This window comes from Salmo salar, chromosome ssa09, assembly GCF_905237065.1.
Source record: "Salmo salar chromosome ssa09, Ssal_v3.1, whole genome shotgun sequence".
NCBI classification, from domain to species: Eukaryota; Metazoa; Chordata; class Actinopteri; order Salmoniformes; family Salmonidae; genus Salmo; species Salmo salar.
The window spans coordinates 59,486,403-59,509,714 of record NC_059450.1 but is presented as its reverse complement, the minus strand read 5'-3'; the positions used below and the strand labels follow the sequence as shown (position 1 = coordinate 59,509,714).

Genomic DNA, 23,312 nt, shown 5'->3' with positions numbered 1-23,312 from the left:
CAGATCCAAATTTATAAAAAGTGTCAATTTGAACACAAGGTGGCGCTCTAGCCAAAAATACAGCCAGCTGAGTACTTGGGAGAAAAACCACTGAATTCACTGCACTAATATAGGCCTCTACAGCATATTGTGTGGTGGAGATGGAAATGATCTCATGGCGCAGTCTAAAACAAAACTATCAATAAAAGCATGCATCTTTTATTAGCCTGCTCATAACCCATCTTCAAAGCTGGGGTTCGTCAACTTTTGCGACCACGATACCCAAATCGGCGGTTTGGGTTAACCGGGTTTGGGATTAAGTTCTAGAGTCACAGAGAGCTTTTAAAGCTGGAGTTCTGATGTTGGGAAGGGTGTGAGTGAAAATGTGGCTTGTGGTCCTATTAAGACTGGCCACAAGAAAGCAGGAGACCCAGTGAAGAGAGGTCTTATGAAATGGAAAGCAAATATATTGTTTAATGGGCTGTATGTATTTGTCATATATATGTCATGTCTGCCATACAGAGAGCGAAAATACATATTTTCTACTACTGCCAGTGTCGTTTTTGAGGGAGTTGCTTCAAACAGTGTGTATTGGAAAAGGTCAATGTCAAAGGTCATCATGCAAGGTCATTAAAAGGTCACATCTATGACAGGTCACCGTCAATATCTTGCTCACATGCTCAAAAATATAAAAACCCGAATGAACAAATCAAATACTAAAAAGAAAGTATTAGCGTCCATGCATCCAAAAGCAACACACTTCATTCAGACTTTAAACTCTTTCCTTAGCCTGCTCGGGTCAAAGCAACTGAAATGATCTAATTCTGTCACTTGCGAAAGATCATGCAATCTTCACATATGCCATCCAGAGGTGTGCATCACTGCTCGAGGTCACGGCCACATGCGTATGAAGCAGGATTTCTAAATATTTTCTGAAAGATCATGGGTAATGTAGTTCCCAGTATCTGATCCATGTAGGCCGGGAGAAACGCAATAAGTTATGGCCATTAAGGTGTGATGCTCCTCTCTTAGACAACAGAGAATTTTGTATCGGTCACTCAATCCTAGTCGATGGACGACAGGCTCACATTGGCTGGAGGTCATCGTCAAGCCAAGATGGACGTCTCGCCACCGCCGGTTTGTCGCACTCGCGACCTTCAACCTCCGACTTGCCCATGCGACCCTGGCAGGCGACCATCAGCGTGGTGGTTGCCCTGGCTGCAGGAACGGGCAGGAACTGGCTTGGACCGGTAGTGCTGCTGTGTTTCGGCGAGGTAAGGGCGTGGCGAGCCCACATGTCATTGTACCTCCCTGTGTCTGTCGCCAGGGATATGGCCAACCCCACCTTCTTTGGACCTGCCTCCTCCCTGTCCATCATGGGAGGGGGAGGGAACTTCCTGGTTGTTTCCAGGCTGGCCCCGGCGCTGGGGGGGCTCGTCACGACGATGGAGGTCGTCATGGGGCTGGTTGTCAGGGACGACAGGCGGTATAGTTCCTCGGAGCATGAGCGGGCGGGGCTACTGCTGAGAGAGTGGTTTGGTTAGCATTGACCAAGGTTGTAATTAAGGAAGGCCATTTGACATGATTACACTATTCAAATAATATCATTACACTTTTGGGGATATCTGGACATTCAAAATTATTTTAAAACAGCAGAATGTTGCTTTTCTCCTTAGTTTTTGGCTAAAAAGAACAGTGAAAGAGATGTCTGATTTTCACCATGATGAGAACTGATTCTGTGTCAGGTTTTGTGGAAACTCTGTTAGGTGCGTGTCTGTAATTGATATCTGAAGTGGGGGAAAATAGCATACCGATGTCAGGGCAGACCAGAGCTCGAAATGCGCAGCAGTAGCTCAACACAGTACATTCAAAAGTTTGTTTAATCAAATTAAGTATTGCAAATGTCATTGTATATCCTTGTAGGTAACAATGTCACAAGGATAATGTAATTTAATTTATAACAAAGCATTGTCAAAACAGGCCTACCATTTATTTCTCGCCACAAATGAACACTCACTCAAGTAATCAAAGATATTGTTTAGATATCCGGAAATTCGATTAACCATGCCCATCCCTAGTCATTGTCATTGTCTCGGAACTCAGTTCAACATCTAGTTTTGATTTACATTTGGTTGAGTTGCCAACATAAGTTGCCAACCTGAATTCAACGTGAAATCAACGAAAAATGGCACCATGCCATTGGATTTAGGTTAAAAGTTGGGTGAAAATGATGTGGAAACAATGTTGATTCAAACAGTTTTCGCCCAGTGAGACATTAGATGTGGAACATAGGTTTGTGAACGAAAGCAGAAAAAAACAGTAGTGACGCACAAAGAAAGTATTGGGAGAAAACCCACAACAGCTATATCTAAGCTGCTCTGGTACCCCCCCCCAAACATTATTCTTTGTTTGACGCACACACACAGTTAACTTAAATAGTACTTGAATAGATTCTGCCTGGCAGTGAGAAAGACACATCATGTGACTCCCGCCCTGGTCGGGAGTCACGGTCGTCACTAGCTTCTACACCCACAAAGCCAGATTCCACACCCACAAACCCAGATTCAACAGTCACAAAAAAATGTGCTTTTTGGTCTTAATATTCATATTGTGGTTACGGTTAAAGTTAAGGTTTAGGTTAGGTTAGGTTTAAAATCTAATTTTAAGAAGAGAAATTGTAGAAATTAGCGGGGTTTATGACTTTGTGGGTATAGAAGCTATTGACGACCGGGGGTCAGGCGGCGGAAGGACCCCTCATTTCCTACTTTCTGAGGGTGGGTTCACATGTTCCCTGTGTGTTGAATTACAGTACATTTTTCTGGGTGTGTAAAATACTGTAATACAGCATGGGTAGGCTAGCTAGACTATGGCAAGTATTTGTGTTGTGTGCACGCGTGTGTGTGTGTGCAAGGGTGTGTCGACATCCAACGTGTGTGTGCGTGCATGAACAACCAACGTGTGCCTACCCTACACAAGGGCAGCATGGTGACTTGTTGATTATCTCCAACCCGTGCCATAGAACTAGGTTGCCTAGGTGATGAATGAATAGCTAACACATCTGATTATACTCCAACATGCAATCAGCAAAATACACTCTTCACAGGTCAGAAGGTCAATCTCTGTCAAAGGGAGATATCTAACAACCATCTATCCAGAAAAAAGGGAACAAAGGAATGCCATTTGAGTTTGTGCATCTCAAATACCCTCTCGTAATACACATTTGCGGTAGTTTAACTTACTACCTACTTTAGTTGAAAGCACCGACTGTGAGACGCTCTGGATAAGAGAACAACAGTAGCCAAAGATACATTCTAAGGGCCACATGAGTGATTACTCACGAAACCCAGGCCAAAAACACCATGATTTGGGGGATTTTCACAAAATGCCATCCATAGAACAGTCCTTTAAAAAAAATGAGGGGTGGTTCAGCTTTAATATTTCAAGTAACTGTAGTTTCTATTAATGTAAATGTCTGCATAATTTCCAATCCACCATATATATAAATATATATATATATATATACACTGCTCAAAAAAATAAAGGGAACACTTAAACAACACAATGTAACTCCAAGTCAATCACACTTCTGTGAAATCAAACTGTCCACTTAGGAAGCAACACTGATTGACAATACATTTCACATGCTGGTGTGCAAATGGAATAGACAACAGGTGGAAATTATAGGCAATTAGCAAGACACCCCCAATAAAGGAGTGGTTCTGCAGGTGGGGACCACAGACCACTTCTCAGTTCCTATGCTTCCTGGCTGATGTTTTGGTCACTTTTTAATGCTGGCGGTGCTTTCACTCTAGTGGTAGCATGAGACGGAGTCTACAACCCACACAAGTGGCTCAGGTAGTGCAGCTCATCCAGGATGGCACATCAATGCGAGCTCTGGCAAGAAGGTTTGCTGTGTCTGTCAGCGTAGTGTCCAGAGCATGGAGGCGCTACCAGGAGACAGGCCAGTACATCAGGAGACGTGGAGGAGGCCGTAGGAGGGCAACAACCCAGCAGCAGGACCGCTACCTCCGCCTTTGTGCAAGGAGGAGCAGGAGAAGCACTGCCAGAGCCCTGCAAAATGACCTCCAGCAGGCCACAAATGTGCATGTGTCTGCTCAAACGGTCAGAAACAGACTCCATGAGGGTGGTATGAGGGCCCGACGTCCACAGGTGGGGGTTGTGCTTACAGCCCAACACCGTGCAGGACGTTTGGCATTTGCCAGAGAACACCAAGATTGGCAAATTCGCCACTGGCGCCCATGCACATTTGTGGCCTGCTGGAGGTCATTTTGCAGGGCTCTGGCAGTGCTCCTCCTGCTCCTCCTTGCACAAAGGCGGAGGTAGCGGTCCTGCTGCTGGGTTGTTGACCTCCTACGGCCACCTCCACGTCTCCTGATGTACTGGCCTGTCTCCTGGTAGCGCCTCCATGCTCTGGACACTACGCTGACAGACACAGCAAACCTTCTTGCGAGGGACCTCGCTCTAGCGGCACCACCAAAGTGGGGTGAGCCAGTGGTGGAGCGGGGTCTGTGTCCCGCTCCTGAGCCACCTCCGTAGGGGGGAGGATTGGGAAGGGGGGGTGTTGCACAAGAACCGTCGGTGACGGTGGCCACCCTCCCTTCCCTCCCTTTAGTTTGGGATTATTTTTATTTTGGGGTTTATTTTTGTGTTTTTTGTTTGAGGTGCATCCGGGGTCTGCACCGGGGGGTGGTGGTATTGTCACGTCCTGACCAGTAAAAGGGGTTGTTTGTTATTGTAGTTTGGTCAGGGCGTGGCAGGGGGTGTTTCTTTAGTGTGTTTCGGGATTTTTTGGGGGCAATGTTCTATGTTAGTATATTTCTGTGTCTATTTCTATGTTCAAGGTTTTTTGGTTTGGCCACAAATTAGAAGCAGCTGTTCTTCGTTGCTTTTAATTGGAGGCCATATTTAAGTAAGGGGTTTTTGTCACTGTTTGTTTGTGGATAGTTGTTCCGTGTATAGCGTGTTGCCTTACAGGACTGTTTTCGTCGGTGTTTGTTATTTTGTTCAGTGTTCACGTTCCTTCTCAATAAAAGAAGATGAGTATACGCATTCCCGCTGCATTTTGGTCTAATCCATATGACGAACGTTACTGTGTGTGTGTATATATATTCCTTTATTATTTTCCCTAACCCACCTCCCCTAATTGTAGCAAACTGATGGACACCAACCCGTAGGCTTCTACTTCCAGCATACATTTTACGGACACAGCATACTTTACATTAGTCATCTTTTGTTTGTTTTTAGTCCCATCCTTCAGCTATCTGCAACCTCTCTCTTCTATCTCTATACACCATCCAGTTTGAGTTCTGTTTGCCATATACAGTGGCAAGAAAAAGTATGTGAACCCTTTGGAATTCTGTATTTCTGCATAAATTGGTCATAAAATTAGATCTGATTTTCATCTAAGTCACAACAATAGACAAACAATAGTATTCCACCCTACCTTGTCACAACACATCTGATTGGCTCAAACGCATTAAAAAGGAAATAAATTCCACAAATTAACTTTTAACAAGGCACACCTGTTAATTGAAATGCATTCCAGGTGACTACATCATGAAGCTGGTTTAGAGAATGCCAAGAGTGTGCAAAGCTGTCACCCAGGCAAAGGGTGGGTATTTGAAGAATCTCAAATATAAAATATATTTGGTTACTACATGATTCCATATGCGTTATTTCATAGTTTTGATGTCTTCACTATTATTCTACAATGTAGAAAATAGTAAAAATAAAGAAAAACCCTTGAATGAGTAGGTGTTCTAAAACCTTTGACCGGTAGTGTATGTCAATACATCTGCCAGAAACACATAGGGAGACTCGTCCAAAATAAAGAAGACCACAAACATCGCAAACAGCAGACTCCTGGCAAACACCGAAACCCCAAACGTCTGGGCTTGGTTTTCACATGGAACGAGAGGGCAACTGTGTGTCCAACACCAACAAAAGCAGTGCACCACAGCAAAGCTTATGTTTGGAAAGCTCCTCGGACATCCCTAGAATAACTATTTTGTGTGTTCTAAATGGCACCATATTCCCTATATAGTGCACTACTTTTGACCAGAGCCTTGTACTGCACTATATCAGCAATAGGATGCCATTTAAGACACATACTTGGAACATGCCCTATACACAACTTTTATTTCCACTTTATAGTGTCGTTAGTCAGCCAAAATAGTGACAAGCCAGGTTTTCAGATATCATTGAGGCCAGAGAAAGCAGACATATCCATAGGGTGGATCCAAATTCAACTCACAAATGGGCCCAAATGAGCATCAGTCATGTCTGTGTCAAATAACAGGCAAAGTTAAACTCTTACGAAACAGTTTACTGAATCCCTCAGAGTTTGTGTAAATAGCTGTCCGCAAAAGACTTTAAGTGTCTGCATAGGCATGTTTAAAGGTGTCATCACCAAAACAGTGTAAGCTTTAAAATGTGCACCTTGGTTCAACACACCTTACAGGAAAAACATTTGAAGATTGGGGCAAAGGATTAATTAAGTTGGGGTCATTGGAACTGTGGCTTGATGAGCCAATAGCGTCTTTACGGGAAAGTCTCTTGTCTGGGGATTTTTGGGGTGAGGGGTTATTAAATGGAAACACTTTTGCCTGGGGGCTGTTGGGTTGGGACAAGGGGTAGGGTTTAGGCTTCAGGGGTTAGGGCATACTGTGATTGGCACCTTTGCTCAGCAGTCCCAGTCAGGTGTATAGCCGTCTCCCCGTGGGTGAGTGTGAGGGTCTGTGAGCGTTGAGGGGGGTTGTAGGGGTGACGTTCATATTCCTCCTCTCTCTCCTTCCACTCCTGCCTCCAAGTGCATGCCGGAATCAGCTTCCCTTCCTCCTCTTTCCTCCCCTCCATTTCTTCCTCCTTCTCTTCTTCCTTGTTCCTGTGTTCTTCTTCTGACTGATTCTGTGGTTTGGGAAGGGGTTGGGCTTGGGGCTCGGGGGATGGGGGCTCTATAGCGGCTATAACTGGGGGTACTTCTAGGGTGGGGAGTTCAGTCGGACTGTTATACACACACACACACGCACATGCACACAAGGGGCAATCCCAACAACACCAACATGCAACCACGGCACAGGTGGTACGACACGACACAACACAGCACAAACCAAAGCCACAACACATACGTGAAACACACAACCGTTACCACAAAACCCAGTCACAGAGTGGTCATATGGACAATGACAATGGGAGTAGTAAATAGAAACCAATGGAAACATGCACGGTGGATGGGGAAAAAGAGGAGGAGCAAAGAAAGAAAAGAAAAACCATCACACATGATAATGACACAATCTCAAGTCATTTGAACAGTCACTGAAAAGCAGAACAAGCTGAATGAAGGATAATGTACGGGTCAGTATTGGTCAGTCAGGGACCCGATGACCTCAGAAAGAAGCTCAGGCCAATCTCATGATGTCATGCAAGCACAAATACATACTCGCACAAAAATACACTGACAAATGCACACATACAGTACTCATGGACATACTCAGATAGGTATGGTATGACCTACCCTTGCACACCCACATGCAGGTTTAGACTTATGTGCACCCACACACACACACACACACACACACACACACACACACACACACACACACACACACGTATGCCCGCACGCACGCACGCACGCACGCACACGCACACGCACACGCACACGCACACACACAGACACAGACACACACTCGTACGTACAATACCAGTAAAAAGTTTGGACACCTACTCAATCAAGGGTTTTTATTTATTTTTACTATTTTCTACATTGTAGGATAATAGTGAAGACATCACAACTATGAAATAACACATGGAATAATGTACTAACCAAAAAAGTGGTAATCAAATTCAAATATATTTTATATTTCAGATTCTTCAAAGTAGCCACCCTTTGCTTTGATGACAACTTTGTACACTCTTGGCATTCTCTCAACCAGCTTCACCTGCAATGCTTTTCCAACAGTGCTGAAGGAGGTACCACATATGCTGAGCACTTGTTGGCTGCTTTTCCTTCCCTCTGCGGTCTAACTCATCCCAAACCATCTCAATTGGGTTGAGGTCAGGTGAAAGTGGAGGCCAGGTCATCTGATGCAGCACTCCATCACTCTCCTTCTTGGTCAAATAGCCCTTACACAGCCTGGAGGTGTGATGGGTCACTGTCCTGTTAAAAACAAATGACAGTCCCACTAAGCACAAACCAGATGGGATGGCGTATCGCTGCAGAATGCTGTGGTAGCCATGCTGGTTAAGTGTGCCTTGAATTCTAAATAAATCACTGACAATGTCACCAGCAAAGCACCCCCACGCCATCACACCTCCTCCATGCTTCACGGTGGGAATCACACATGCAGACATCATCCATTCACCTACTCTGCGTCTCAAAGTCAAGGCGGTTGGAACCCAAAATCTCAAATTTGGACTCATCAGTCTAAAGGACAGATATCCACCGGTCTAATGTCCATTGCTCGTGTTTCTTGGCCCAAGCAAGTATCTTCTTATTATTGGTGTCCTTTAGTGGTGGATCTTTGCAGCAAAAAGACCATGAAGGCCACGCAGTATCCTCTGAACAGTTGATGTTGAGATGTGTCTGTTACTTGAACTCTGTGAAGCATTTATTTTGGCTGCAATTTCTGAGGCTGGTAACTCTAATGAACTTATCTTCTGCAGCAGAAGTAACTCAGGGTCTTCCTTTCCTGTGGCGGTCCTCATGAGAGCCAGTTTCATCATAGCCTTTGATGGTTTTTGCGACTGCACTTGAAGAAACTTTCAAAGTTCTTGAAATGTTTCGGATTGATTGACCTTCATGTCTTAAAGTAATGAGGGACTGTCGTTTCTCGTTGCTTATTTGTGCTGTTCTTGCCATAATATAGGCTTGGTCTTTTACCAAATAGGGCTATCTTCTGTATACCACCCCTACCTTGTCACAACACAACTGATTGGCTCAAACGCATTAAAAAGGAAATAAATTCCACAAATTAACTTTTAACAAGGCACACCTGTTAACCTGTTGGGTCTAGGGGGCAGCATTTGCACGTCTGGATAAAAAAAATGTACCCGATTTAATCTGGTTACTAATCCTACCCAGTAACTAGAATATGCATATACTTATTATATATGGATAGAAAACACTCTAAAGTTTCCAAAACTGTTTGAATGGTGTCCGTGAGTATAACAGAACTCATTTGGCAGGCAAAACCCTGAGACATTTTCTGACAGGAAGTGGATACCTGATGTGTTGTATTGACTTTAAACCTATCCCATTGAAAAACACAGGGGTTTAGGAATATTTTGGCACTTCCTATTGCTTCCACTAGATGTCACCAGCCTTTACAAAGTGTTTTGAGTCTTCTGGAGGGAGATCTGACCGAACAAGAGCCATGGAACGATGATGTCCCATTAGACACCTGGCGCGCGAGTTCATGTTGGGTACCCTCGTTCCAATACGTTATAAAAGAGTATGCATTCGTCCACCTTGAATATTATTCATGTTCTGGTTAAAAAAGGCCCTAATGATTTATGCTATACAACGTTTGACATGTTTGAACGAACGGAAATATTTTTTTCCCCTCGTTCATGACGAGAAGTCCGGCTGGCTTACATCATGTGCTAACGAGACGGAGATTTTTGGACATAAATGATGAGCTTTTTTGAACAAAACTACATTCGTTATGGACCTGTGATACCTGGAAGTGACATCTGATGAAGAGAATCAAAGGTAATGGATTATTTACATAGTATTTTCGATTTTAGATCTCCCCAACATGACGTCTAGTCTGTATCGCAACGCGTATTTTTCTGGGCGCAGTGCTCAGATTATTGCAAAGTGTGATTTCCCAGTAAGGTTATTTTTAAATCTGGCAAGTTGATTGCGTTCAAGAGATGTAAATCTATAATTCTTTAAATGACAATATAATATTTTACCAATGTTTTCTAATTTTAATTATTTAATTTGTTACGCTGACTTGACTGCCGGTTATTGGAGGGAAACGATTTCCTCAACATCAATGCCATAGTAAAACGCTGTTTTTGGATATAAATATGAACTTGATAGAACTAAAAATGCATGCATTGTCTAACATAATGTCCTAGGAGTGTCATCTGATGGAGATTGTAAAAGGTTAGTGCATCATTTTAGCTGGTTTTATGGTTTTGGTGACCCTGTCTTTGACTTGACAAAACATTACACACAACTCTTGTAAATGTACTGTCCTAACATACTCTAAATTTATGCTTTCGCCGTAAAACCTTTTTGAAATCGTAAAACGTGGTTAGATTAAGGAGATGTTTATCTTTCAAATGGTGTAAAATAGTTGTATTTTTGAAAAATTTGAATTTTGACATTTATTTGGATTCAAATTTGCCGCTCTTGAAATGCACCTGCTGTTGATGGAGTGCACCACGGGTGGCACGCTAGCGTCCCACCTAGCCCCAAGAGGTTAATTGAAAGGCATTCCAGGTGACTACCTTATCAAGGCAAAGGGTGTCTACTTTGAAGAATCTCAAATATAAAATATATTTAGATTTGTTTAACACTTTTTTGGTTACTACATGACTCCATATGTGTTATTTCATAGTTTATGTCTTCACTATTATCCTACAATGTAGAAAACAGTACAAATAAAGAGAAAACCTTTGAAAGAGTAGGTGTGTCCAAATGTTTGACTGTACATGTGTGTGTGCACAATGCAAGCTTATGCACATAAGTGCACGCACACACACACACACACACACACACACACACACAAGCACGCACACAAACGTGTGCATACACACACACACACACACACATCATTTTTGCCATCTACTGAAATATTACAAGACGAGTGGAACAAGACATATTTTTGTTTCATGAAAACCTCAATACTCTGTTTTGATATCAGTTTCCACCAACACTCAACCCGAGTCATATAGTAGCAAAAATCGGTCACACATTTTAATAGTCACCTATTTGTCTGAATAGCAAATGCCTCGCCAGTTGCTGGCTTTTCTCTCAGTGCTTCAGTCTCGGCCAATCAAAACACACATCTGGTCTCCATCAGCCCATCACTTCATGCCACCACTGTACACTTTCTATTTTATTTTCCCTTTTCTTAAACATGCGTGTTCCACATCAGACAGGACATTCCCAGTCTCCCTTGTGCAATGGGTGAATTACAATATGAAGGAAAATTGGCTGGAGATAGCTGTTTTTAAAGTGCTGTGTCAGGGCTGGTGGAAGAAACAACATATCGGTGATACGTATAGAAGCTAGACACTTCTTGAAAAGAAAGAATAAGCGAGTTTGCTTTGTCTCGATGGTACCAAAGAAAGTGCTGTTAGTGTGAACATTATGGGCTAACGTTTGGATTGATTGAAAACAGTTATCACTTTAGTGAACAATACTTTCTCAATATACTGTATGACAAATATTTATAACCAGCATATATAGTGATGGCCTTCTACTGCTATTGAAATAACCGCTCACACTATCTATTGGCTTGGGTCTGTCTATATTGTTCTGTCAAAGTGTGGCAGGTGATACAGGTCAGTAAAAGAGTCCATGGAGGAAAGAGTGCCAACAACACATTTAACAAATTACACCATGGCTATGATCCAATATCCATACTAGCATTCCACTTAGAATCCAATAAATTGCTTGTGGATATTGGGACAGAGCCTACTACCACCACAACATTCAATCTATCCCTTCTACCACTACTACAACTGCATCACCAATGCTCACCTGAAGGGTCTATTGCTTCCTATGGGCGAGGTGGCGGTACTCCAGCTCTTGCGGCCGCCCCCGCCCCCTCTGCCACCGTCCTCCTCCCGACCCTCACGGTCGCCCCTCTTCCGGCGCAGCGGTGTGGGCACATAGCCACTGGCGTTGCTCTTGTTGGGCAGGTACTGGTTGAAGGGCACCATCACTCTGGGCTCGCTCACCGAGGTCCGCCGTGCCAGCATGTCGTCCTTGCGCACGTCCGGCAGCTTCCTGCCCCCGTGGGGTCCGACGTCGGACTCTGAGTCGCTGCCGCGGCCTGGTGGGTGCAAGAGAGGGAGAGACTTTGACTTTTGATCCGTCTTTATTGAGACCTTCTCATTTGCTTAAAACCATGAAACCTTGGCCCACCCCCTGTGAGAGCGTGCGAGAGAGAAAGAAATAGAAAGAAAAGAGAAAGAAAAAAAGAGAAATGAGAGAGAAAGAGGGGGGAGAGAGAGACAAAACAGAAAACAAAAAGAGAAATAACTGCTTAGGTTTTTAAAATTCTACATCAGTAACCATTTTTCCATAAACTGTTTTTATGCGGGTAAAGTTATACTGTCAACAACAACAAAAAACAACAGCTATGATGGAAACAGGAAGTGTCTGTACAATTTCATAAATGTTGATAGACAATTTGTCCGTTTGACATGGTAGTATCTTTTTGTGTCGGTAAAATGAAATATGCGACAAATTGCGGTGGAAACAATTTAGTGCGCAATTGTTGATAGATTAACCATGTCGAGGTAAATTTGCAGTCACACGATGCTATGTTGTGTTGTCGTCCGACTATGACTTGAAAAAGCATGCACCGTTTATTAGGCTACAGATTAAATAAATGATGATGAACATCACAGGGTGGTGAAAGTACTTTCCAATAAATATTGAGGGTCTTGATTTGTATGCTAGTGACATGATGATCATGCTGCCAATTAACAAATAAGAATGATCTTGCGCTTATCCATCTCACCTAACCTGTCAACTTAATCAGTGAACTGTTGTTTAGAGAGCATGCACACGTTTGCCATTTATCGCAACAGTCTGTGTGACAAAACCATCAATAGAATAGAAAATGCAATGGAAACACATTGAATTTATGTTTTTTATTTGCTACATGATAACTTTAGCGCAAAAGTTTTTTTTTAATGTGCACTACGTCATCACGTAGTGTACATAAAGTCAGTTTTGATGGAAACAAAACTCGAAATGCGCATATTTTTTTACGAATTAAATAATATATATAATCTGTCTCAAATTGGATGGAAACCTAGCTAGAGTTTCACAATCGGGCCACTTTCATTGGTTTTCATTTCAATTAAGCTATCCAATCACTGACCTCTGAAATTGGATAGATGTTACTGAAAGTAGTCCACAGGTAAGCTAGAAACATCCTAATGGTTATATATCCTCAATACAATGGACAATTGAACAGCAAGACATCTTCTAGATTGTCCCTTCAAGAGCTCTGAGTCTGAAATAGCCATAGACTGTATAAAAGGAAATAAACCACAAGAATCAGATTGAAAGAACATTCAGGAGTCCCCCAGGACATGGCCTAGATAATAATGTGACTTGCCGGTCTAGCAGTGAAGTAACTTTTTAACCACCTATGCACCTTACCGGGTTATCTCAAACAAAATGTACAGTAAACTTTTTATGGGCTAAGGTAGATACTTTAGTATTGCTCTTGCAACCATAAATCAACCGAAAATTGTTGGAATACCAGTATTTGAAGGGCATTAGACAGCACATACAATATCAATCATCTTTACTCTTTCGCGAACTCAAAGGCACCTAATTACACCCCATGGTTGAAAAGAATGCATTTGATGAAAATGTTTGCCACAATATCAGCTTTTTCTGTCGGCAGTAACACCTGGTCATGCTGAAGCGCATCCCTCAAGGTCTTCTCCCTACTCCACCACGTAAATTCCTCCCCAAGATGTTCACCACATGTGTTCCTAGTATCCCCCCCCCTTCCCTAAAGAGCACAGTACCACGTACACTCTGTGCGATAGGTAAGGTCAAGCACACAATCTCCTCTGTTTGTCTCATTCACTGTTGCTGAGACTGAATCTTCTAGAGTCAACCAGTTCACTTGGACTTAAACTCTTAGAATAAAAAGTGCTATCTAGAACCTAAAAGGGTTCTTCGGCCTTTTGGTTTCAGGAAGAAGCTTTTTGGGTTCAATGTAGAACTATTTCCACAGAGGGTTCTACATGGAACCCAAAAGGGTTCTACCTGGAACCAAAAAGGGTTATCCTATGGGGAAAACCAAATAACCCTTTTGGAACCCTTTTTTCTAAGTGTGTAGAGATTTTCAGCTTCCCAAATGGCACTCTATTCCCCTTACATAGTGCACTATTTTTGACGAGAGCCTTATGGATCCTGGTCAAAAGTCATGCACTATAGGGTGCCATTTGGAATACCAACATTGACTTTTTTGGCAGGATGAAGGCTAGAAAGAGGCCTCAAGCTTCTTCTGCTTCAAACTGACCGTCGATTCTAAAGTAGAGGGGTTTGACCATTCAACTGCTTCAACTGAAGCAGGTGCCATTCATGCATGCAGCCCATATTGACTGACATGTGGTCTACTGTTTTAACATGTGTGCACCATGGTACCATACACTGTAAAGTAGGGATGCACGATATATCGGTGAACATATCGGAATTGTCCGATATTAGCTAAAAATGCCAACATCTGTATTGGCCCGATGTCTAGTTTAACGCCGATGTGCAAACCGATGTCAAAGCTGACGTGCATACCTATATAACGTAGGTACATGACGTAATGACGCCACGTAAAATTTTGCGCTACATGTGCAACACAGCATTCCTGTACAGTGAACTAAGTATGCCCCCAATGCAATTCAAAAGTATAATACATCTAGTGTGATTTCAACAGATTGTCAAATTAACAAATGATTGACTTTTGCTGATTTTATATAACAATATTCCAACCTCGTTTAGCATGATCTGTTCAATTATGGCATAGTTCTACTATTTGTATTCATTTGCATCACTGTCAATGGCATACTTTTATTTTGAAGGCTAACCGCAAAGTCCACTATTGTGGCTAATCCTTATTGTGGCTAGCTTAACATAGATGGGTCAGACGACCATTAATGAAATAAGAACTGTCTTATAAATGAGGGTTATTTAGATGATGACACCAAGCTAGCTAACAATATAGCTACTGAAACAGATGTCGTTTTGCTATGTTTTTAGGGAAGAACATTGTTAGCATCCATGAACTAGCTAGCTTTTTTTATGACCAGCATCATAGTATACGTATCGATGAATCATTGTGACATGAAATATGAGTGATAGTGTAATCAATGTGTAATAGCTAGGTAAAAAGTGTGTGATTTTTCTTGTATGTTTTCGACACGCAAAGACCCAAATGACATTCCACAGAAATCCTGGTTGAGAATAAAATGACTTAACAAATGAACAAGGAAACAGCACAGCAAGTAAGTGAAAGAAATATGTTTTGATTATGTTTTACTGGTAATGGGGACATACAGTTGAAGTCGGAAGTTTACATACACCTCAGCCAAATACATTTAAACTCAGTTTTTCACAATTCCTGACATTTCATCCGAGTAAAAATTCCCTATCTTAGGTCAGTTAGGATCACCACTTTATTTTAAGAATGTGAAATGTCAGAATAATAGCGGAGAAAATGATTTCTTTCAGCTTTTATTTCTTTCATCACATTCCCAGTGGGTCAGAAGTTTACATACACTCAATTAGTATTTGGTAGCATTGCCTTTAAATTGTTTAACTTGGGTCAAACGTTTCGGGTAGCCTTCCATAAGCTTCCCACAATAAGTTGGGTGAATTTTGGCCCATTCCTCCTGACAGAGCTGGTGTAAATGAGTCAGGTTTGTAGGCCTCCTTGCTCACATGCCTTTTCAGTTCTGCCCACCAAATTTTCTATAGGATTGAGGTCAGGGCTTTGTGAAGGCCACTCCAATACCTTGACTTTGTTGTCCTTAAGCCATTTTGCCACAACTTTGGAAGTATGCTTGGGGTCATTGTCCATTTGGAAGACCCATTTGGAGGACATTTCTCCAAAAAGTACGATCTTTGTCCCCATGTGCAGTTGCAAACCGTAGACTTGCTTTTATTATGGCGGTTTTGGATCAGTGGCTTCTTCCTTGCTGTGCGGCCTTTCAGGTTATGTCGATATAGGACTCGTTTTACTGTGGATATAGATATTTTTGTACCTGTTTCCTCCAGCATCTTCACAAGGTCCTTTGCTGTTGTTCTGGGATTGATATGCACTTTTCGCACCGAAGTAAATTCATCTCGAGGAGACAGAACACGTCTCCTTCCTGAGCGGTATGATGGCTGTGAGGTCCCATGGTGTTTATACTTGCGTACTATTGTTTGTACAATTGAACATGGTACCTTCAGGCGTTTGAAAACTACTCCCAAGGATGAAACAGACTTGTGGAGGTCTACAATTTTTGTTTAGGTATTGGCTGAGGTCTTGGCTGATTTCTTTTGATTTTCCCGTGATGTCAAGCAAAGAGGCACTGAGTTTGAAAGTAGGCCTTGAAATACATCCACAGGTACACCTCCAATTGACTCAGATTATGTCAATTAACCTATCAGAAGCTTCTAAAGCCATGACATCATTTTCTGGAATTTTCCAAGCTGTTTGAAGGCACAGTCAACTTAGTGTATGTAAACTTCTGACCCACTGGAATTGTGATACAGTGAATGATAAGTGAAGTAATCTGTCTGTAAACAATTGTTGGAAAAATTACTTGTGTCATTCACCAAGTAGATGTCCTAACCGACTTGCCGAAACTATAGTTTGTTAACAAGAAATTTGTGGAGTGGTTGAAAAACAAGTTTTAATGACTCCAACCTAAGTGTATGTAAACTTCTGACTTCAACTGTACGTAAATGCCAACAAAATAACTTTTTGGTCAGTGGTGTGTGTGTGTGATTGTGCATGTGTAACCTTATTTAGCTAGGCAAGCCAGTTAAGAACAAATTCTTATTTACAATAACGGCCTACCCCGGCCAAACCCGGACAACGCTGGGCCAATTGTGCGCTGCCCTATGGGACTCCCAATCATGGCCGGATGTGATACAGCCTGGTTTCAAACCAGGGGCTGTAGTGACGCCTCTTACACTGAGATACAGTGCCTTAGACCACTGCGTGCATGTGTGTGTGTTAACTATTTAACTGTACTAGAATGCTTAAAAGGCCGCTAACATTTTTAATATAGTTATCGTGTTTTTTTGGCAAGGAAAATATTGAATATCGGTATTGGCCAAAAATGTCATATTGGTACATCACTACTGTAAAGACCTGTATGAGAAACCTTGGACCATGGGTCAATGCAATACCGAATCTCAATACTGTATGTTCCCGTGTTTCTATATCTTTCTGTATAATACCATGGGATCACATATGTTAATACTAAAGCAAGTGTTGGTGTGAGTGTGTGCGTGTGTTTGTGTGTATCAGGGTCATTATGTGTGCATTTTGGACAAGCAAACTTTTAAGAAATTAACTTTAAAATATAATTTTTTTCAATTGCATGGAGAATATGTCTAGAATATGGAAAAACAGTTTTTCCCATCTCAGGCATTAAAATCCCTTCAACTTACACTACCTTTCAAAAGTTTGGGGTCACTTAGAGATTTCCTTTTTTGTCCATTAAAATAACATAAAATTGATCACATATACTGTGTTGTCACGCCTGTCGTCGTAGAGAGACAGGGACCAATGCGCAGCGGGTTTCGTGCTCAACATATTTATTTATAAAATAATGCGAACACCACGGAAGAAAACAATAAACAAACTAGCGACATGAAACAGTGAAAGCAGGCTCAACAAAAAGCAGTGCTCTCAAACAACTACCCACGAAAATCAAAGACAAACACACCCATATAGGACTCCCAATCAAAGGCAACTCAACACACCTGCCTTCAATTGAGAGTCCAACCCCAATCAACTAGACATAGAAACACAGACATAGACCAGTGACAAACCCCATAATACATACATCAACTACCCTCTGCCACGTCCTGACCAAACTACAATAACCAAATATACTCTATACTGGTCAGGACGTGACATGTGTAGACATTGTTAATGTTGTAAACGGCAGATTTTTTATGGAATATCTACATAGGCGTACAGAGGCCCATTATCAGCAACCATCACTCCTGTGTTCCAATGGCACGTTGTGTTAGCTAATCTAAGTTTATAATTTTAAAAGGCTAATTGTTCATTAGAAAAACTTTTGCAATTATGTTAGCACAGTTGAAAACTGTTGTCCTGATTAAAGAAGCAATACAACTGTCCTTCTTGAGACTCGTTGAGTATCTCGAGCATCAGCATTTGTGGGTTCGACTACAGACTCAAAATGTCCAGAAATAAAGAACTGTCTTCTGAAACTTGTCTGTCTATTCTTGTTCTGAGAAATGAAGGCTATTCCATGCGAGAAATTGCCAAGAAACTGAAGATCTCGTACAACACTGTGTACTATTCCCTTCACAGAACAGCGCAGACTGGCTCTAACCAGAATAGAAAGAGGAGTGGGAGGCCCCAGTGCACAACTGAGCAAGAGGACAAGTACATTAGAGTGTCTAGTTTGAGAAACAGACGCCTCACAAGTCTTCAACTGGCAGATTCATTAAATAGTACCCGCAAAACACCAGTCTCAACGTCAACAGTAAAGAGTCGACTCCGGGATGCTGGCCTTCTAGGCAGAGTTGCAAAGAAAAAGCCATATCTCAGACTGGCAAATAAAAAGAACAGATTAAGATGGGCAAAATAACACAGACACTGGACAGTGTAAGATTGATTTGATTTGATTGGAAGAAAATGTTATGGACAGACAAATCTAAGTTTGAGGAGACAGCTCCATAACACCATGGCTGTACTAAATTCTACAGGGACTTCAGGTTACGAAAAAATAAAGTATGGGAACTGTAAAAATATCTGAAAACTATGACGTGGATATGAACACACACGTACTCAATTACATGCTCGCTTACACATACGGACTTATACATACACACAACACCTGACAAATCTAAGTTTGAGGAGACAGCTCCATAACACCATGGCTTTACTAAATTCTACAGGGACTTCAGGTTACGAGAAAATAAAGTATGGGAACTGTAAAAATATCTGAAAACTATGACGTGGATATGAACACACACGTACTCAATTACATGCTCGCTTACACATACGGACTTATACATACACACAACACCTGATCTCTCTTCTCTCACTCTCTCTTTCTCTCTTTTCTCTTCTCTCCCTCTCTCTCTATTGTCGAGAACTGTTTTATAATTTAATGTGTTTATTGTTTGTCTATCTTTTTTTTATGTATTTGTCTACAAGTTTTATATGTTTACAACAAGCAAGGGGAAGATATAAGAATAGGGGCGTTGGGGAATAATAACATATTGTACAGAATACATTTGTACTGTAGTGAAGCCATCTCCCGAGTAATGCAAGGTCTCTTTCATGATCATGTGAAACATTGCTATGGAAATGCTGGGATGTGTTTTTCAATGATGTTCAAGGTAATTATGGTGCAACTATGATGGTGAAACGATTTGGATTACAATTATCATCATGAATATTAAGGCTTTACACACTACATGTTACACACAGACACTCAACCACGCAAATTAGCAGTTATTATTTATTTGGACAGCACACATTATAGTCCTACTCTTATACTGACATCGTACACACTCAGTAAATCACATCCAATATCATACACATCAACCTACTCAGATTTACTACACACATAATATCTTGTCTCAATTTTCTAACATCTGTGGCATTCGCTCACAGGCAAACAGGCAAGGGAATAAAAAATATATTGCTAGAACCTATTTCTTGAATTCTAAATATCAGAAGCTCTAATTTTGAACGTCAAAATACCTCTTACGGCAGTAACTTTACAAGCACTAATTATGGTCAATTTAGACTGAGAATAGTATCTAGTTACGGTAAGGGGTGAAATAAGTATAGCTAGTTATAATTGTAACGGTTTGGCAGATTATAAAAAAAGAAGCTCAGTCTTTACATGGCTAAAAGAAAAGGAATATAACATACTGTTTACAGGAAACTCACTCTACATCCTTAGATGAAGTTGCGTGGAAAAAGGAATGGGGTGGTGAAATAATTTTCTGTCATGGACAAAGGACCTCAAAAGGTGTGATGATATTAATTAACAAAAATTTCGATCTGAATGTCCAAATAACCAGGAATGATTCGCAAAGAAGGTGGATCCTTTTGAATATGAAAGTGGATGAAAAAGAGATTTGGTTCATTAACCTCTTGTCGTTCGCCTAGGATAGGGGGCGCTACAGCGATTTTTTAAAGAAATTAGTGCCCATTTTAAACGGCCTCCTACTCAAACTCAGAAGCTAGGATATGCATATAATTAATACTTGTGGATAAAAAACACCCTAAAGTTTCTAAAACTGTTTGAATGGTGTCTGTGAGTATAACAGAACTCATATGGCAGTCAAAACCCCGAGACCGATCGTAACTGGAAGTGGAATTCTGAATTGCGGACTCAACTTCATCAGTTTGCCTGTAAATCACACAGTGAGCAATGGTTCATTTAGCACTTCCTATTGCTTCCACTAGATGTCCCCAGTCTTTACAAAGTGATTTGAGCCTTCTACTGTGAAAACTGAATGAATGAGACGCAGTGGAACGTGGTCACACGGAGAGGGCCATCACCATTATGACGCCGGCGCCCCTGGCTACCCTCCCCTTTTGAAACGTTTTGAAACACAATGCAATCGTCCCCATTGAATCTTATTGGAGCTCTGGTTGAAAAAGGCCCTAAAGATTTATGTTATACAACGTTTGACATGTTTGAACGAACCAAAATTAACCTGTTTAGGATAGGGGGCAGTATTGACACGGCTGGATAAAAAACATACCCGATTTAATCTGGTTACCACTCCTACCCAGTAACTAGAATATGCATATACTTATTACATATGGATAGAAAACACCCTAAATTTTCTAAAACTGTTTGAATGGTGTCTGTGAGTATAACAGAACTCAAATGGCAGGTCAAAACCTGAGAGATTCCTTTACAGGAAGTGGCCTGTCTGACCATTTCTTGAACTTCTTTTCCATCTCTATCATTTACTAAGGATCTCTGCTCTAACGTGACACTTCCCACGTCGTCCATAGGCGCTCAGAGCCCGGGAAAAAACAGAATGTCGTCATTCCAGCCCCAGGCTGAAACACATTATCGCCTTTCTCAAGTGGCCGATCAAGGGACACTGGGCTTAGGCGCGTGACCCGACCGCCCCCGCCTTTGGGATTTTTTCCTCTGTTTGCCGAAAAGGAGATTCCCTGTCGGAATATTATCGCTTTTCTACGAGAAAAATGGCGTAAAAATTGATTTTAAACAGCGGTTGACATGCTTCGAAGTACGGTAATGGAATATTTAGAATTTTATTGTCACGAATTGCGCCATGCGCGCGACACTTCTTTACTATTTCGGATAGTTTCTGGAACGCACGAACAAAACGCCGCTATTTGGATATAACGATGGATTATTTGTGACCAAACCAACATTTGTTATTGAAGTATAAGTCCTGGGAGTGCATTCTGACGAAGACAACAAAGGTAATAACATTTTTGTTATAGTAAATCTGATTTTGGTGAAGGCTAAACTTGCCGGGTGTCTAAATAGCTAGCCTGTGATGGCTGGGCTATGTACTTAGAATATTGCAAAATGTGCTTTCACCAAAAAGCTATTTTAAAATCGGACATATCGAGTGCATAGAGGAGTTCTGTATCTATAATTCTTAAAATAATTGTTATGCTTTTTGTGAACGTTTATCGTGAGTAATTTAGTAAATTGTTAGTAAATTCCCCGGAAGTTTGCTAGTTTGCTAGTTCTGAACGTCACATGCTAATGTAAAAAGCTGTTTTTTGATATAAATATGAACTATATTGAACAAAACATGCATGTATTGTATAACATAATGTCCTAGGTGTGTCATCTGATGAAGATCATCAAAGGTTAGTGCTGCATTTAGCTGTCTTCTGGGTTTTTGTGACATTATATGCTAGCTTGAAAAATGGGTGTCTGATTATTTCTGGCTGGGTACTCTGCTGACATAATCTAATGTTTTGCTTTCATTGTAAAGCCTTTTTGAAATCGGACAGTGTGGTTCGATTAACGAGAGTCTTGTCTTTAAATAGCTGTAAAATAGTCATATGTTTGAGAAATTGAAGTAATAGGATTTTTAAGGTATTTTAAAATCGCGCCACAGGATTTAACTGGCTGTTACGTAGGTGGGACGAATTCGTCCCGCCTGCCCTAGAGAGGTAAAAAATAATGCATTTTATTGAAAGAGTAGTCCGGCAGCCAACGGAAGTTTTGGAGCAGCCTTCAGAACGTGCCAACAAGAACAAGCTATTGGGACGTAAAGGATTAACTTTTTCGAACGAAAATACATTTGTTGTGGACCTGGGATTCCTGGAAGTGCTTTCTGAGGAAGATAATCAAAGGTAAGGGATTAATGACAACAAGACTAGATTTGATATGCAATTGTTCCAAGATGGCGCTGACCTGTAACGGTAGCCTATTTTTCTGAGTATCGCATCCCCTTTTATCGCAAAGTGTGATTACCCAGTAAAGTTATTTTTAAATCTGGCATTACAGGTGCTTTCAAGAGATATTCATCTATAAATCTTAGAATGACAATATTAGATTTTAAAAATGTTTTCGAATAGTAATTTAGTAAATTGTAGCGCTGTTTCACCGGATGCATTTGAGGGAAAATAGTTAGTCAACGTTACGCGCCGATGTAAAATGCTGTTTTTATATATAAATATGAACTTTATCGAACAAAAGAATGCATGTATTGTGTAACATGATGTCCTAGGGGTGTCATCTGATGAAGATTGTCAAAGGTTAGTGCTGCATTTAGCTGTTTTTTGGTTATTTGTGATGCATGTGGTTGGTCGGAAAATGGCTATGTGGCTACTTTTATGATATACTCCTCTAACATAATCTAATGTTTTGCTTTTGCTGTAAAGCCTTTTTGAAATCGGACAACGTGGTTCGATTCAGGAGAGGTGTATCTATAAAACGATATAACATAGTCCTATATTTGAATAAAAAAACAATATTAAATTTCGTTATGCTAATAGCGATAGGATTTTTCGCTGGATGTCCGAGCCCGACCAGGGGTTAATCTATATGGTCCAAATCAGGATGATCAGGTAACAAATGATCAAATCATTACGGTAGGAGACTATAACACAGTGTTAAGTACCTCAATGGACCGTAAAGGTAATCACTCTACAAACTATCGTCACCGTGCCCTTAAGGAAATCACAGATAATATGGACACGTTAGAAATATTTGGAGACTAAAAAACCCGGACCTAGTGAGATATACATGGAGGAGACTTAATCAAGCAAGTTGTCTTGACTACTTTCTTGTCTCTTTCTCTCTTGAATCAAAGGTTAAAAAAGTTTTAATAGTAGACAGAATGCGATCGGATCATCATCTAATTGGTATTCACATAACTCTTATAGATT

At 41.2% G+C, this 23,312-nt stretch overlaps 1 protein-coding gene across 13 annotated transcripts in view; it reads right to left on the bottom strand.

Moving 5' to 3' along the window:
* LOC106611539 (LIM and calponin homology domains-containing protein 1) overlaps positions 1 to 23,312 on the bottom strand; it is a 170,400-nt gene that overhangs the window by 24,642 nt on the left and 122,446 nt on the right. For 10 of the 13 annotated variants that reach the window (XM_045723841.1, XM_045723842.1, XM_045723844.1 and 7 more), the window contains 2 exons: positions 11,717 to 12,011; positions 1,068 to 1,499 (listed from right to left, as the gene is read on the bottom strand). In XM_045723841.1, the coding sequence (XP_045579797.1) occupies positions 1,068 to 1,499; positions 11,717 to 12,011 (727 nt within the window). Of the gene's footprint in view, positions 1 to 1,067; positions 1,500 to 6,676; positions 7,004 to 11,716; positions 12,012 to 23,312 lie in introns of all 13 variants that reach the window. The other 3 variants (XM_045723848.1, XM_045723849.1, XM_045723846.1) reach the window with 2 other exon arrangements.